General features: G+C 39.0%; 1 protein-coding gene across 1 annotated transcript; it reads left to right on the top strand.

The window, feature by feature from the left end:
• The first annotated feature begins 1,850 nt into the window (after nucleotides 1-1,850).
• LOC107851129 (phosphoribosylaminoimidazole carboxylase, chloroplastic) lies at nucleotides 1,851-15,642 on the top strand. The gene is made up of 16 exons (XM_047400888.1): nucleotides 1,851-2,204; nucleotides 8,672-8,881; nucleotides 8,952-9,063; nucleotides 10,146-10,208; nucleotides 10,307-10,445; nucleotides 10,814-10,869; nucleotides 11,764-11,837; nucleotides 11,967-12,114; nucleotides 12,255-12,428; nucleotides 12,775-12,862; nucleotides 13,024-13,140; nucleotides 13,260-13,357; nucleotides 13,460-13,577; nucleotides 13,662-13,756; nucleotides 14,388-14,494; nucleotides 15,145-15,642. The coding sequence occupies exons 1-16, from the start codon at nucleotides 1,999-2,001 to the stop codon at nucleotides 15,236-15,238; spliced, it is 1,899 nt and encodes a 632-aa protein (XP_047256844.1). The 5' UTR covers nucleotides 1,851-1,998; the 3' UTR covers nucleotides 15,239-15,642.
• The last annotated feature ends 1,105 nt before the right edge of the window (nucleotides 15,643-16,747 follow it).

The raw sequence follows: 16,747 nt of genomic DNA, 5'->3' as shown, positions 1-16,747 counted from the left end.
ATGAATGGTTTGTGCAATAGATCACACATCTGTTGTAACATATGAGTGATCTGTCAGAGCAGTTAACCAACCTGCTTCAACGGCTGAGTAATCTATTGTGATAATACAAAATATATCACTCATCTGTTGAGAAAGATGAATAGTCTGTGCAATAGGTCATACATCTGTTGCAACACGTGAGTGATCTGTTGGAACAGTTATCAACGGTCAATATTGTTTAGATTTCTTCCAACATAGGGCCATCTATCGTGGCAGATGAATGATCAGTTAGAAAAATCAAGTCTTGGACATTTCCTGTTGGAAGAGTTGATAGGATTTTATCCAACAGGAGGTTCATCTGTTGCATCGGATCATTAATCTGATGGTTCTTCCATTACACCAGATGGTTAATTAGTTGCATTAGATTTTTTTATCCGATGCTTAATCTGTTGCAACATATGGTAAATTGTTGCATCAGATAGTTAATCTGTTGCATCAGATTATTATTCTGTTGCATCAGAATTATAATCTGATGGTTCCTCTGGTGCATCAGATGGTTGATCTGTTGCATCATATGATAAATATGTTGTATCAGATAGTTAATATGTTGCACCAGATGGGTAATCTATCGGAGGAAATAAAAAATAGTAACATGATTTTGTTCAACAAAAAAACAACAATTTTACCATTTTTACCAAGAACAAGAACATAACAAATCAACCCAAATTATCGTTTTGTTTTTATAATCACAAACAATAAAAATCAAACTTCAAAAAAATGCAACAAACAACAAAAATATCATAATTCACTTCGAAAAGAGAAGAGAAGAAATACCAAAAATTAGGGTTTTATTCAGACCGCATTTCAAATTAATGCAACAAATATTGAAATTGTTAACCAATACTATAAGAGAAGTTGGCCCAAGTTCCTCGTTTTCTTCAAAACTAAAAAGGCCAAAAAAATTTACTTGTGAAAGAAGAAAATAAACGATGAAGAATTCGAAGCTGTTGTGGCCGGAGAGTAAGGCTGTCACGTCGATTGAAGGTTGAAGTTGAAAAGGAACTCGAAGCCCAACTATTTGTAGTCGGATGTTGAAGTCGCCTAGGATTGGAATAAGAAATTTGCAGAATAATTGGTTGGGAGAGAGTTGAGAGAAGCTGTCGAGAGAGGGATGAGAGATAGGTTGATTTGAATTGAAGAGGGGAGCTCGAAGCCTAACTATTTATCGTCGGAGGTAGAAGTCACCGGGGGTTAAAGGGAGAAAAGAGGGGAACTCGAAACCCAACTATTTGTCGCCGGAGGTAGAAGTCATCGGGGGTTGAAGGGAGAAATTTTGTAGAATTGTTGGTTGGGAGAGAGGAGAGAGAAGCTGTCGAGAGAGAGGAGAGAGTGATTGATTTGGATTGAAGAGGGATGTGGGTTGGGTTGATTTGTATTTTTGAAAAGATTAGAAAGTTTTGAAAATATTAATCAAATCCACAATTAACTTAATCAAGTTTCCTAATAATGTTTGACCCTATCTGTTGGTCAATATCACCAATCCTTCATTCAACACTTAAAAAACACATTTCCTTCAATTTTCTCAACTAACTTCCTATTACTAATGATACAAAGTGTTTGACCAAAAAAAAAAACACAAGTGATTCGGCCAAACATAAATGAATATAACTCCAAATGTTTGGAACTCGAAGTAAATTATTTCAAATAGTATAATTCTGGACGAAATTTTTCTACCTTAAAATAATTCTAAATTAAATGAAATAAAGTGCAATACTCAAAATTAGAATTATATTAGATTTAATTAATTAAATGAATTTATTTCAAATTAATACCTCTTATGATGTTTGACTAAAAACAACCCCCCTCCGCACCACCCCCGTCCCCCACTCCCTCCCTCCCTCCCTCCCTCGTCCAACCAAAAAAAACCTAGTATCCCACTTAATTAAACTTTGCTCTGTTTTCCTCCACTATACTCCTTCATACTTGTATCTTTGGTAGGAGGAAAACTTAAGAGGGGGAATGTTGAGCCTAAGCAACACTCTCCCAACTATTTCTGCCCATAAAAGAACCAGTTTTGCCTCTACAATTGTAGCTCAAAGGAGTGCATTCTTTGGCTCTATGGTTAAAAATCAAACTTTTTTGTTCACATCAGCTCAGAAAGTGCACAACAGTTCTGCTGTATTGTCTTGTAGAGCTTCATCGGATGTTTCACAGGACTCAACCAGGTACTAATAATCTTTTTTAATGTTCTAGACTTTGGTGGACAGAGTTATCCATTACCTGTTGCGGGTGGGATGTGGCAGGTATCCCGTCGAATTAGTGGCTGTAAAGTTTGTATATTTAATGTCGTATTGGCTAGTTCTTGGTGCCAATGCATATAAGCGCTGCTGCAAATTTATTTTGATGAGTTTATGAAACATGGGTTTGTTCAAAAATCCTTAAAGTTTGTATCTTTAATACTATATTAATGGTTAGTTGTTGGTGCAAATTGCGTGTAATCGTTGCTGCTAATTGATTTTTATGGGTTTTGTAATATGGGTGTGCTCAAGAATACTTGGAAGTATGCATCTTGAATATATTAGTAGTTCGTTTTTGCTGCAAATGCATAAAATCGTTGCTGCAAATTGATTTTTATGGGTTCCTGTTATTGAAACATCACGTGTAATACTAGTCAGTATTTCTGTTTATTTAGGACTAGTCTAGTTTAGTTAGTTTAGGACTCATCTTAGTTTATCTGTAACTCTATTTAATACGCTTTATGCTTCATTAATAAAACATCTTCTTCTATCAGCACTTACTCTGCGTTTACATGGTATCAAAGCTCTATACTCTCTAATGAGAACGATCCTAATTGTTTTTTTCTCTCTTCCTCACACAAATCAGTAGCAATGGCCAACAATCCCAGAGTTGTTAATGTTGATAACACAATAGGTGCTAACATTATTATTCAATTCAACCCTGCGTCCCAATTACCCATCAAACTCAGCGGTGGCCACAACTTTGCCACCTGGAAAGCTCAATTCTCCATGCTTATGTATGGTTATAATCTATTTGGCCATCTCGATGGGACCACTCCTGCCCCTATTCGCACCCTGACCGTTGGTAACAATGTATCTCCCAATCTTGTTTTTTTAACTTGGTTTCGTCAGGACCAACTCATCCAAAATGCCCTCATGGCATATGCTAAACCCACCATTGCTCCGACTGTTGCTGCAGCCAACTCATCCAAATCAGCTTGGGACGCTCTGCACACTACTTCAGCCTGCGTGATCAACTTGCTCGCGTCACGAAGGAATCTCGCTCCATCACTGAATATCTTCACACTATTCGGTCCCTTTCGGGTGAGTTGGCCGCTGCTGGTTCTCCTATGTCAAATCCTGAACTCATTGTCAAAATACTCAGCGGGCTAGGTCCTGAATTTCGTGAAATCTCTACTGCCATTCGTGCACGTGATACGTCTGTCTCATATGAAGAATTGTTTGAAAAGCTACTTGATCATGAACTCTTCCTTTGTCACGAGGATGTTAAGAAACTTTCAAGTCCCATAACTGTCGCGGTCGCGACTCCCACCAAATCCAATACCAATAACCGTAACAATCCTAGGCAGAATAATAATTCTCAACAGTGGCACCAGAATTCACGTCCGAACACTACATCACAGTGGCAGTCCAACTCCAATCCAAAGTGGCAGTCCAACTCCAATCCAAAGACTGTTACTCGATGTCAACTATGCAATAGGATTGACCACACCGCCAATGTTTGTCGTTCGAAGTCTCATAATCACTTTGAGGCCAAAGCCAACTATGCTGCTGGATTTACTGCTGCCATTAACCCTTGGATAGTCGACTCCGGAGCCACCCATCATATCACCACGGAGCCACACAACCTACAACCATACCACGGTAATGAGGATGTCTCCATGGGTGACGGTAACAAAATTCCCATCTCTCACACTGGTTCTACTCAATTAAATGCATCAAATAATGTTTTTAAGCTATCTCACACTCTTTGTGCCCCATCTATTAAACACAAACTTCTCTATGTTTCAAAATTTTGTCAAAAAAATTTAAAGTTCATTGAATTTTTTCCCTTTTGACTTTGTTGTGAAGGATCTGAAAACGCGGAAACCGCTGGTGCACGGTCGGACCAACAATGGACTGTATGAGTGGCCTATTTCACACCCCCAAGCTCACATGACCGCCACATCTACTCCTCTCACTACTTGGCATCAACGTTTGGGTTATCCCCACTTTAGAGTTCTTAGGTTTATTTTAAATAAATTCTCGCTACCGTTTCATGAGCAAGACAAACCTTTTTATTGTAATTCTTGCTTATCTAATAAAGCTCATCGGCATCTTTTTACTCAATTATCATTGTGTAGCTCTACACCGCTTCAAATAATCTTTAGTGGTTTATGGGGGCCATCACCAGTCTTATCTCTTGACAAGAAATTGTATTATTGTATTTTTGTTGATCAATATACTTGGCTCTATACATTAAAAAATAAAAGTGAGGACAAAGAGATTTTCCAAAAATTCCATCCTATGATGGAAAAGCATTTTGACACCAAAATTTTATCACTGTACACTGATGATGGAGGAGAATATAAAAGTCTTGACCTTTATCTCTCACTTCACGGAATTGAGCTTCTCTCTACTCCACCATATGCGCCTCAACAAGTTGTGCTTGCAGAACGATGACATCGCCATATTGTCGAAACTGCAAGAACGCTCTTACATGAGGCGTCCCTTCCTCCCCAATTTTGGTCTTTCATGTGTCCTCACACGGTCTACCTCATTAACCGTTTGCCCACCTCTCAACTAGATAACCAATCCCCATTCCAGCGTCTACTTGGAAAATTGCCTGATTTATAGCTCCTTACGAATTTTCAGTTGTTTATGCTATCCATGGCTTAAACCATACTCCAAAAATAAACTTGAACCAAAATCCACCCCGTGTGTCTATCTCGGATTTTCCTTATCTCATCACTGTCACCAGTGTTTTGACCCAATTTCCGCAAAGGTATATTTATCTCGCGATGTGCAATTTATTGAGAATGTTTTCCCTTTCAAAACCATGTTCTCCAATATTGCCATCAAATCACCGCACCTAAAATGGGACAATATCACGGTTTCAAATTCTGCTGATCCCACACCCAAACTTACCATAACTACGGAGCTTCCAATTACATTAGAAATAGATGCCCAAACACCTGTAAAGCCTCACTCAATATCTTTTCCTTCTCCAGCAAAGTTACAGGCCAACTCACGCTCACAATCCAACTCCGACAGTGAACCAACAGTGGATGCAGCTTCTCCTTTCCCAGGTAAATTTCTATCACCCTCATCTTCTACAATTTCGAGGCTCCCAGAATCCTCTCACCCTACTCCCCAACAGCCCACACCACCAGCCCTCCCTACAAATATACCAATGCATAAGATGGGGTTGCTCAAGAATCTGTGAAGTTCGTATATTTAATGTATTAGTGTCTAGTTCTTGGTGCAAATTGCATATAATTGATGTTGCAAATTGATTTTTATGGGTTCCTCCAAAGATGCCAAAAGCGTGGAGGTGGAGTACGATGGTTCCTTTATATAAGAACAAGGGAGACATTCAGAGTTGCAACAACTGTAGAGGCATTAAGTTGTTGAGTCATACTATGAAGGTTTGGGAAAGAGTGGTAGAGTTAAGGCTGAGAAGGATCGTATCTCTGAGAATCAGTTTGGTTTCATGCTAGGTCGCTCGACCATTGAGGCCATTCACCTCGTGAGGAGATTAGTGGAGCAGTTTCGGGAGAGGAAGAAGGACTTGCACATAGTGTTTATTAATCTAGAGAAGGCGTATGATAGAGTTTCGAGGAAGATTTTGTGGAGGTGCTTAGAGGCTAGAGGGGTGTTCGTCGCTTACACTAGGTCAATCCAGGACATGCATGATGGGGCGAAGACTCGTGTGAGGACGGTAGGTGGGGATTCGGAGCACTTTGCAGTTTTGATAGGGTTGCACCAGGGAACAACTCTTAGCCCATTTTTATTTGCCTTGGTGATGGATGTTTTGACACCACATATTCAAGGGCAGGTGCCTTGGTGTATGTTATTTGCGGATGATGTAGTACTGATTGACGAGACTTGGGGAGGAGTTAATGATAAGTTGGCAGACGCTTGAGTCTAAAGGATTTCGGTTGAGCAGAACCAAGACGGAGTACCTGGAGTGTAAGTTTAGTGAGGTGTCGTAGGAGGATGGAGTGGCGGTGAAGCTGGACTCGCAGGTCATTCAGAAGAGGGAGAGTTTCATGTATCTGGGGTCTATGATTCAGGGCAATGGCGAGATTGACGAGGATGTCACGCATTGTATTGGGGCAGGGTGGTTGAAATAGAGACTCGCTTCGGGAGTCTTATGCGATAAGAAGGTGTCCCGAAGATTAAAGGTAAGTTCAACAGAGTGGCAGTCCGACCGACTATGTTTTATGAAGTGGAATGTTGGCCAGTTAAGAACTCCCGCATCCAAAAGTTGAAGGTGGCGGAAATGCGAATGTTGCGATGGATGTGTGGACATACCAGGAAAGATAAGGTGGGGAATGAGATTATTTGGGAGAAGGTGAGAGTTGTGTCGGTGGAGGATAAGATGCGAGAAGTGAGGTTACGTTGGTTCAGGTACATGATGAGGAGGGGCTTGGATGCTCCAGTGCGGAGGTATGAGACACTAAGCTATGGATGGTTTTAGGTGGGGTAGAGGTAGACCGAAGAAATATTGGAAGTAGGTGATTAGGCATGATATGGAGCAGTTACAACTTACGGAGGACAGACCCTTGATAGAAAGGTGTGGAGGACCCGGTTAGGGTAGAGTGTTAGGGGGTGGGAGTGCGTCGGTAACAATAAGGGAGCGTTCTTTTGTGTCTGTAGTTTTGTATGCATGGTGCTGTGTGATGCCTATGATTTTGGTTAGATAGTTCTTATTTTTATCTATTCACTTTGGTGATGGATGTGTTGATGCGGAATATATAGGGCGAAGTGCCTTGGTGTATGCTTTTCGCGGATGATATAGTTTTGATTGATGAGTCGCGACAAGGGGTTAATGATAAGTTGGAGGTTTGGAGACAAACCCTGGCATCTAAAGGTTTCAGGTTGAGTAAGAAGAAGAAGACGGAGTACTTGGAGTGCAAGTTTAGTGACTCGAGGCAAGAGGAGGAGGTGGTAGTGAAGTTGGATTCTTAGGCGGTTTGCAAGAAGGATAGTTTTAAGTATCTCGGATCTACGATTCAGGGAAATAGAGAGATAGATGAGGATGTCTCTCACCGTATTGGGGAAGGTTGGATAAAATGGAGGTTTTCCTTGGGAATTTTATGCGATAAGAAGGTGCCCTCAAGCTGAAAGACAAATTCTATAGAGGTGCAGTCCGGCCTGCTATGTTGTATGGAACGGAGTGTTGGCCGGTCAAGAATTCTCATATCCAAAAGTTGAAAGTGGCGGAAATGAGGATGTTGCGCTGGATGTGTGGATTCACGAGGGCTGACAGGGTTAGGAATGAAATTATTCGAGAGAAGGTGGGAGTGGTGTCAGTGGAGGATAAAATACGGGAAGTGAGGTTGAGATGGTTTGGTCATGTGATGAGAAGGGGCACGGATGCCTCAGTTTGTAGGTGTAAGAGCTTGGTCTTGGATGGTTTCAAGCAGGGTAGGTGTAGACCGAAGAAATACTGGAGAGAAGTGATTAGACGTGACATGGAGCTATTGCAGTTGACTGAGGACATGACCCTGGATAGGAAGGTATGGAGGAAAGGCATTAGGATAGAGGGCTAAGGATGTGGATGAGTCGTAGTCAGTAATTAGGTGGATTTTGGTGTCCTTGGTTTGGCATTGTAATTTTTTTTTTTTTGGATGTCGTACCTGTGTTATTTTATCTTGTTCTATGCCTTGCATGCTTCTATATACTGTCTCTTATCTTGAGCCAAGGGTCTATTGGAAGCAGCCTCTCTACCTCTTTTGAGGTAGTGGTATGGATTGCGTACACTGTACCCTCCCCAGACCCCACTATGTGGGAATATACTGGGTTTTTTGTTGTTGTTGTTGTTGTAGTTCTTATTTTTATCTTGTGGTGGTAGTATTATCTTGTTGCTAGCGGTGTTAGTTTATTTTGCACTTATCTTTTGTATTTGTTATACTGTTATCGGTTCTAAGCCGGGGGTCTATTGAAAACAGTCTCTCTACTTCACCTGAGGTAGTGGTATGATCTGCGTACACTCTACCCTCCCCAGACCCCACTATGTGGGAATACACTAGGTATTTTGTTGTTGTTGTGCTCTTCATGAGCATTGCTAAGAAAAAGTTTCACTGTTCATATTGTTTTAGATGCTCCTTCCATTTCAGTTTGTGTGTCTTACTTTCCTTCAAGTCCGTTTAAAAATAATGCCTCTTTTCCTTTTTGACAACTCTTTAGTTCAAGCTTTCCACCGGGTACGTTTAACACCACAAGTTTAAAGAGCATTTTGTACATTCATCGTATCTTTAGTTTAAGACCACAAAATTCAAAAGTCATCTTTACTTTCTTAAACTCCGTGCCAAGTCAAAGCCAGACAAGCAATTGAAATGTAGGGAGTGTCTTTTATATGGTTCTTAGAAATTCTAGTGCTAATTTTAACTTTCTTTTGTTATTGTTAATGGTTGTTTGGAATGTGTCAACTATCAAATTTGATGCAGTGGTTCAGCAGTCCACGGACTATCAGAAACGGTTGTGGGTGTTTTGGGAGGAGGGCAGCTAGGTCGTATGCTGTGTGAAGCAGCATCCCAAATGGCAATCAAAGTGATTGTCTTGGACCCAATGGAGAATTGTCCTGCTAGTGCATTAGCACATCAACATGTGGTGGGAAGCTATGATGACAGTGCCACAGTTGAAGAATTTGGGAAAAGGTCTGTTATTTACTAAATCATATGTTTAAGGATTTTGACTTTTGAAGAAAGCTAATTTGGATGTTAGCAGGTGTGGAGTACTAACCGTTGAGATTGAGCATGTTGACGTTCCCACACTTGAGAAGCTTGAGCAACAAGGTGTGGATTGCCAACCCAAGGCTTCTACTATTCGCATAATACAGGTTTGTCTTTTACACTCTATTTGGATGGTGGTTTGCCATGGTTTCATAATGTATGGTATTGTACAGTACAGTACAATACAATGTTTGGATAGATTGTATCGTTCACTGCTGTTTGATAACAGTATTTTTGTTTGGTTTGATGGTATGGTACTGTATCGTAGCGGGTAAGTTTACTAAAATACCCTTAATATAAAATATTTTTTTTTTTTACAAATTTATCACAAATCATGTCTTGTAAATATATTATGTTATTAAATTCATAAAACTTACTAACAAAATTAAAACTTTACCTTCATGAAATAACAAGAACTAGAATCGCAACAACTTCTTTTATTATACAACATTATTTCTTTTATGGGGTGATGATGCGAAAGATTATAAACTAGAGAGATGTAAAACAGTACCATCTATAAAGAATGGAAGAGGGAGTATGAAGTGACAACATTGATTAGCTTGATGATAAAGAAATCGTGGGAATACTGCTACTTTCGTTTCTTGGAGGAAGTTGGAGAAAGAATTATCAGGTGCTTTTTGGTTTGCACGACTTGCTTTAAATGAATTTTCAGCATCAGAAGGAATCGATTTCTATAGTGTGCATTTTCTTTTCTTTTTTCTTTGTGCTGTTCTTCTATTTGGTGTTTGCAATGTCTCTAAAGCTTTGTTGCAGTGATGAACAACGCAACAACGCAGAGAAAAGATTGAGCAAAAAAGCAAAAAAAAGTAAATATAAGTAATATTAGATAAAGGGTAAAATAAGATTTAATAATATTATATAAGGGCATAATTGAAAAAAAAAAAAAAAAAAAAAACCATGGGATACCACCAAATCGGTGGTTCTGTAAATTGGGGGTTTTCATGGTTACCAAACCATGAAAAGATACCATACCATAACATGTTTTTATGAAAACAATCAAAACAAACATGGTTCCCTTGATAACTATACCATACCATACCATGGGAAACCACCATCCAAACAAGACACTTAACATGTCTTAGTTTGGATGGAAGAAAGATAATTGTTCATTGGTTACCTAAATTAACAACAATTGTTTGTTTGGTTTACTCATGTTTTCTTGTAACAGGATAAATATCTTCAGAAGGTCCACTTTTCCCGTCACGGTATCCCACTTCCTAAGTTTATGCAGGTTCGCATATGGTGGCAAGTATTTCTATTTTTATTTATCTTACCCCTTTGATATGAATTTGACAATTCTCACTTATCTGGGAAATACAATACATACAGATTGATAACCTTGAAGGTGCTAGACGAGCAGGGGACCTGTTTGGTTATCCTCTTATGATTAAGAGCAGGAAGTTGGCATATGATGGGCGTGGCAATGCTGTTGCTAAAAGTGAGGAGCAGCTCTCATCTGCTGTTAACGGTACTATGCCAATCCGAACAAATCTGCTAAGTATTTCCTTTGCTTCTTAAATTTTTATCCAAGTGCAAAAATAAGGTTTTGGGAGAAGATATGATTTGATAAATAGTTTCCATGAGTTTCTGATTTAATCTGTGTTTGAAATTGCGAAGAAGTCACATGAAGATTTATCAACACATTTATGGGTTTTATATTGAAATGTTACTATCTCAGGGGAACAATATCTGCTAATAATAGTTAGCTTCTTTGGTTAAGAATCCAAATTTCCACATTTTTCTCTGTAGGAATGTATGATGCCCTACTTCGTTAATTTGTTTGTGTGGGATTGAGGCTTAATCAGGCCTTGATATGTGGTTGAATTTAATTTTCAGCTCTTGGAGGATATGATCGTGGCTTATATGTTGAGAAATGGGCTCCATTTGTGAAGGTTAGAATTTGCTTCACCGTTAAGCGGCTGTTTTATATGCATTTACCGATCATTTTCTACAAAAAAGGATAGAACTATATTTATCTTTGCTTTATGCAGTTAAATTAGGAATCATATTCATCCGGTGTTAGTTATACCAAGATGCTTATGTTAGTTAGATCTCAACACCATTATCTTGAAGCTCAAAGTCAATGAGACAACCACTTTCTCCTTATTTCAGAAGGCATCATTTGCTTTAAACAGATTTGAAGCAGGTTTTGCCTAACTTGTAATTCTGGATGGGAAACCTGCCTTCTTGAAATAAGGGGTGTTTAAGGCAAACTGAAATTCTCATGAAATCAACGAAAGAACATCAACTTGTAGCTTGATTTGATTTTGTTTGGTATATTCATATATTAGTCATCTGAGGAATTATTTTTGGGTTTCGTTTTTGAGGATTAATACATGTTGAGAAGGGGACCTTCAATTTTTAGATATATCTTCTGAAGTGAAAGTTAGCCATGTTGAGTGCTTATTTGCCATTAATCTAAAAGTTAAGCTCCGAGCTTTATAAGTTCGAGAAAGAAGTTTCACATTACTCCAATAGTTCCGGGTTTTAAGGAGTTTGAGAATATAAGTTTGCCAATGCTCTTATTTTAGCAATCGTATTTTGTGAAAGGTAACAATATATTAAACATCAGCTCAAAGGTTAACATATTTACTCCTGATTTTGCAATCTTTGAACTTATTTTAAACTGGAAGTTCTAGTTATACCTCGGAGGTCAGTTCAATTTTTGTATTCATGTGAAGAAATCACCACTTTCTGCTACTGCTTAGGCAGGGATTGACCTGTCTTTTCTAACTTATAAAGATTTTGATAGATAATTAAAAACCTCATTTTTTTTTAATTTTCAGGAGCTCTCTGTGATTGTGGCTAGGGGAAGGGATAGTTCAATTGCATGTTACCCTGCTGTAGAAACTGTTCACAGGTTTGATTGTATTTCTTTTTCCCGGTCTATTCACCATTCCTCGTATCATTGTGTTAGTATGGACTTTCTCAGAAGTTTGACTGTGCCATCATTTCCATTTCCTGATTACTGGATTTTCTGTTTTGACAGGGATAACATTTGTCATATTGTGAAGTCACCTGCAAATGTATCTTGGAAGATTATGAAGCTTGCAACAGATGTTGCACACAGAGCTGTTAGTTCATTAGAAGGAGCAGGAGTCTTCGCTGTTGAGCTGTTTCTGACAGAGGATGGTCAGGTTGTCTGCCATATTCCACACGCATTTGATATATTTTTTGTTTTATGAGGAACTTTATGAGTTTATGTATTTTCAGATCTCTCAAAAGTAGTCATATTTTCTAAAACTTAAACCTGTCTGTAATTGTTAACTTCTTGCAGATATTGCTAAATGAAGTAGCTCCCAGACCTCATAATAGTGGCCATCACACTATTGAGGCTTGCTTCACTTCACAATTTGAGCAGCATTTGCGGGCTGTCGTGGGCCTTCCACTTGGTGATCCATCAATGAAAACTCCTGCCGCAATCATGTATAACGTATTGGGGGAAGACGATGTAATCTATCTTCCTTAGTAGTTCCCTCCTCTCCAATCAGTTTTGATGAGATTTAGTAAATGCCAGTTACTGAATCACGTTGGAGTGCTTTAGGAAATTTTGTACACATTGGTGCTCATCTTTTTCAATATGCATTTTCACATGAATTTGCTGAAGGACAATTGCTTTTACCATCTGGCTCCCTAATACAACAACTCATCTTGCGTGTGCAATTGGTGTTTAAAATAATGTTGTATCTTCAAAAAAATTGTTTTAATGCATTTTTGAAGTTTGTATTTGTTGTTTGAATCAATAATAGTTGATCAGCAACTCTCATATGCTTGTCCAACATTTTTTTTTCGTCTAGGGAGAACCTGGATTTCTTTTAGCTAATCAACTTATTGGAAGGGCATTGGGGATTCCAGGGGCGTCTATTCATTGGTATGACAAGCCAGGTTGGTGGATTTGACCTCGTATAGGTGGTCTGTGTCTCCTTACCTTCCTCAGAGACAATTTTAGATGTAACCTTAAATGCTTTCTCTCATTTTTTTTTTTAAAAAGCAAGCATGCAAGAATGCCACCAACCAGTGAAACTGTATGCTTCAATGACTTGTAGACATGCGAAGGCAACGCAAGATGGGACACATCACAATAGTTGGCCCTTCTATGGGCGTTGCGGAAGCGCAGCTAAGAGTGATGCTAAATGAAGACACTGTTAATGGCCAGCCTGCAGGTTAGTTGTCAAAGTGCTTCATAAATATATTCAAGTACTTCGTGTGTAAATATTACATTCTGGTAAGATATTCAGGAGTGTAGTGACAACCTCGATTTTGGTTTCCATTAAATATGCAGTTGCACCACGTGTTGGAATCATTATGGGATCTGATTCAGATCTTCCTGTTATGAAGGATGCTGCCAAGATTTTAAAAGAGTTTGATGTGCCTGCTGAAGTATTTACCATCAACTATTGCACCTCCTTTTCCATCTCATTTGGCAGCTTGCCTAATGTATGTACTATGAAGTATTTACCCAAGAACCTTGTAATGATGCAGGTTAAAATTGTTTCAGCTCACCGTACACCTGAGATGATGTATTCTTATGCTTTGTCTGCGCGGGAACGTGGTATCCAAGTAATAATTGCTGGGGCTGGTGGTGCCGCACACTTACCTGGTTGGTTTGTCTTACACCACAAAATAACTTACGCTGTTGTAGATCTTCTAGTGCACACTAAATGTGGCCTCTTTGGTTGAGTAGGAATGGTTGCTGCATTGACTCCACTACCTGTTATTGGTGTTCCTGTACGGGCTTCCACATTAGATGGACTTGATTCCCTGTTGTCCATTGTTCAGGTACTTCTGTTACTCTAGAGCAATAGTATTCAGTTATTTCAAGCTCATTAGTTATGGGGGTTTAATATCTCTTTAAAGTTCAATGACCTTTGAGTGTGCTTGCTGGACAGATACCTAAATATCCTTTAATGCAAAGTGTCATTACTAAATATCGTGGTAAAAATAGCTGTGTACATTCGTGGTTGGACTAGTGATCAAGTACATTAATAACAATTATGCCTCAATCCAAGCTAGTCGGTCAGCGAAATGAAATCTTCGCCATCCCTTTCGCCCATTTGGAGTTAATATCCTAGTTTTATTTCGTCAACAGAGCTTTACTGTAAACGTCTTGGACGCATGGACGGAAACATCTTTCTGCTGGTAGTGACAGTGTGCCCTGACCTATTAAAGGCATATTTTTTTTTTTTGAAATGCTTTAAAAGTTAAAATGTATATTTGTTCCCTTACTCTTATATATGCAACCTTGCTCTTATAGCAGTGGTACTTTGAGCAAATTCTTTTAGTTGCTTTACTGCTTGTGTAATCAGCAAACTTACAAATGACAACTTGGTAGTTGATGTTTCTTATCAGTTCATTCATAAGACTTTTTCGGTCATAACAGTTGAAAGATCATGGTTTCTTATTTATGTAGATGCCGAGAGGGGTCCCGGTTGCAACTGTTGCAATCAACAGCGCCACAAATGCTGGTCTGCTAGCAGTAAGATTGTTGGGGATCAGCGACATAAAGTTGCAAGCTAGGTAATATAACCCTCCTCTCATCTTTCCCTATAAAAACTACATCTCCCCGCTCCCCTTTTCCCACCTCCTACTTGTAGTCAGCCGAAGAAAAATGAAAGAACTTGATTTTGCTTTTCTTGAAAAGAGCAAGTCTCTGAGATTATCTTCCCACATCCTTTAAAAACAAAAACGAAAAGGGTCAAAAATGCCCTTAAACTATGCTAAATTTAACAAAGCTGCCCTCAGTTAATAGTTCGGTCCAAAAATTATCCTATTGTTAATAATTTGGTCCAAAAATGCCCCTATTGTTACTCTAGGGTCAAAAATGCCCTTTTCGGTTTTTCCTAATATACACCTTGGACCAAAAAGCATTTTCGACCCCAAAGTAACAATCAGGGCCCCTTTTTGAACCAAACTATTAATGGGGCCATTTTTGTTCAATTTCACATAGTTTATTGAGCAGATGAGATGTCGGTAAACAGAAGAATGAAAGCCCGTCAAGATACTTTTTTCCGACGGAAGTAATAACATTACTATGTTCTAATGCTATTAGCTCATCTTAATACCCACCCCCCACCCCCACGCCAAAAGAGGAAAAATTCTTTTCTGTGTTTGCTCGGCCAGGTTAATTTGGAGAATGTCTTGGAATTTAATGATCATGCATCTTGTAGGATGGCCCAGTATCAAGAGGACAGAAGAGACGAGGTTTTGGTAAAAGGGGAGAGACTAGAAAAAGTTGGCTATGAGGAGTATCTGAATTCGTAAAACTATTTCAGCGCCCGCTGTTTTCTAACGTGCACTAAAGTGTAGTAGCATAGTGTTACCTGCATTGTACAATAGTCGGATATTAGATAGCATAAACACAAGCACTGGTCAGCAGCAAGTTATACTGAGCGCTGTTCGGGAGCAAATGCGTTTTGAGGCAGATGAAGGAAAGGCCATGATACAAGATTACTTTGAACAAGCTTGCTACTTGGAATTTTGTTTTGGTTTTGTTGTTCATTTTTGTTCTTTTCTAGTTTGGATTTCAGAGGGGTATCAGATTAGTTGTTCAAAACCAAACTACTATCCTGTTCTGTATACCATTTTCATCTGCTTTCAAATTTGAAAGTATGACAATTACCATTTCTGAGATATATGAGATTAAGAATATTTTGTTGTTGCTGCTATCTTACATGCTTTCTGTAAGTTAATTGATAATAGTCCGAGATCATTGCATACATTGAGAACTACATATTAGCGAGCTAAGATCAGAGGCACATTCGAAGTCTGTAAGTTTCTACTAATCTCAAATTTAAAAAATAAAAGGAGGCAAAATAAAAGCAGGCGTGGTGATCGAGGGGATTCTGACCTCAACAAAGAGTACAGTGGAGCCTAACAAGTTCCTTTTCTGCCAATAAATCAACAATACACTTTGTTTATGTGTTTCCAACTCTCAATTCTATGACATTTGAGGTCAATGTACAGAATAAAAATGGCTTGCACCAACCATTGACAAGCTTTCTAAGCTTCCGGAAAGAGATGAAAGGAATGGGACAGAGACTCTTTCATTCAATAGATTCAATCCTTCAGTTAATGTGTTGAGTACATATATTTTCCAATAACTGCTCTTAGCTAGTTACAGCTGTACATAACTAACTAATAAACTTCTGTAATAACAGTATTGTCTGAGCTCCTCTTTCGGAAATAACCTCTCTACCTGCACGAGGTAGTGGTAAGGTCTGCGCACACTCTACCCTCCTCAGACCCCACTTGTGGGATTTCATTGGGTATGTTGTTGTGTCTTAGCTTGGGTGCAGTGCCCATTATTTCAATACATCCCCTCAAGCTGTAGGGTGAAAGACATCTAGAACCCCAAGCTTGAATAGAAGGAAATGATGTGCCACACCAAGGCCTTTTTAAGCAAGTCAGCCAACTGTAAGGAAGTAGATAGATGTTCAGGTTTAATCAGCGCTGCCTGAAAAATCTTTCCCTCACAAACTGGCAATCAATTTCAAAATGTTCCGTACATTCATGAAATATAGGATTAGAAGCTATCTGAACCGCAGCCTTTGTCACAAAACAGCTCCACAGGAGTAGGGACCTTGAAAGTTGACACCAATACCAATGAAGCCATGCTCCGGGTATCATCATTTGATAAGTAGGCAGACAGATGATGCAGGCAACTTTCTGTTGAAACACACTCTTCTTTTTTCTTTAATAACAATTATTCTGAAACTTCTAGTCTCAAATCGAAGTCTTTCACTTCAGTTCACTCAGAACCTTGGACTTTAG

This window comes from Capsicum annuum, chromosome 12 (assembly GCF_002878395.1).
Source record: "Capsicum annuum cultivar UCD-10X-F1 chromosome 12, UCD10Xv1.1, whole genome shotgun sequence".
Lineage (NCBI taxonomy): Eukaryota > Viridiplantae > Streptophyta > Magnoliopsida > Solanales > Solanaceae > Capsicum > Capsicum annuum.
This window is presented reverse-complemented; position numbering and strand designations above follow the sequence as displayed.

Bases quoted from the DNA above. Each gene is read 5' to 3' on its own strand.
- LOC107851129 (XM_047400888.1), top strand. From the start codon at position 1,999: ATGTTGAGCCTAAGCAACACTCTCCCAACTATTTCTGCCCATAAAAGA. The intron at 10,870-11,763 runs GTTAGAATTTGC...TTTAATTTTCAG, and splicing joins AATGGGCTCCATTTGTGAAG to GAGCTCTCTGTGATTGTGGC. The intron at 11,838-11,966 runs GTTTGATTGTAT...CTGTTTTGACAG, and splicing joins GCTGTAGAAACTGTTCACAG to GGATAACATTTGTCATATTG.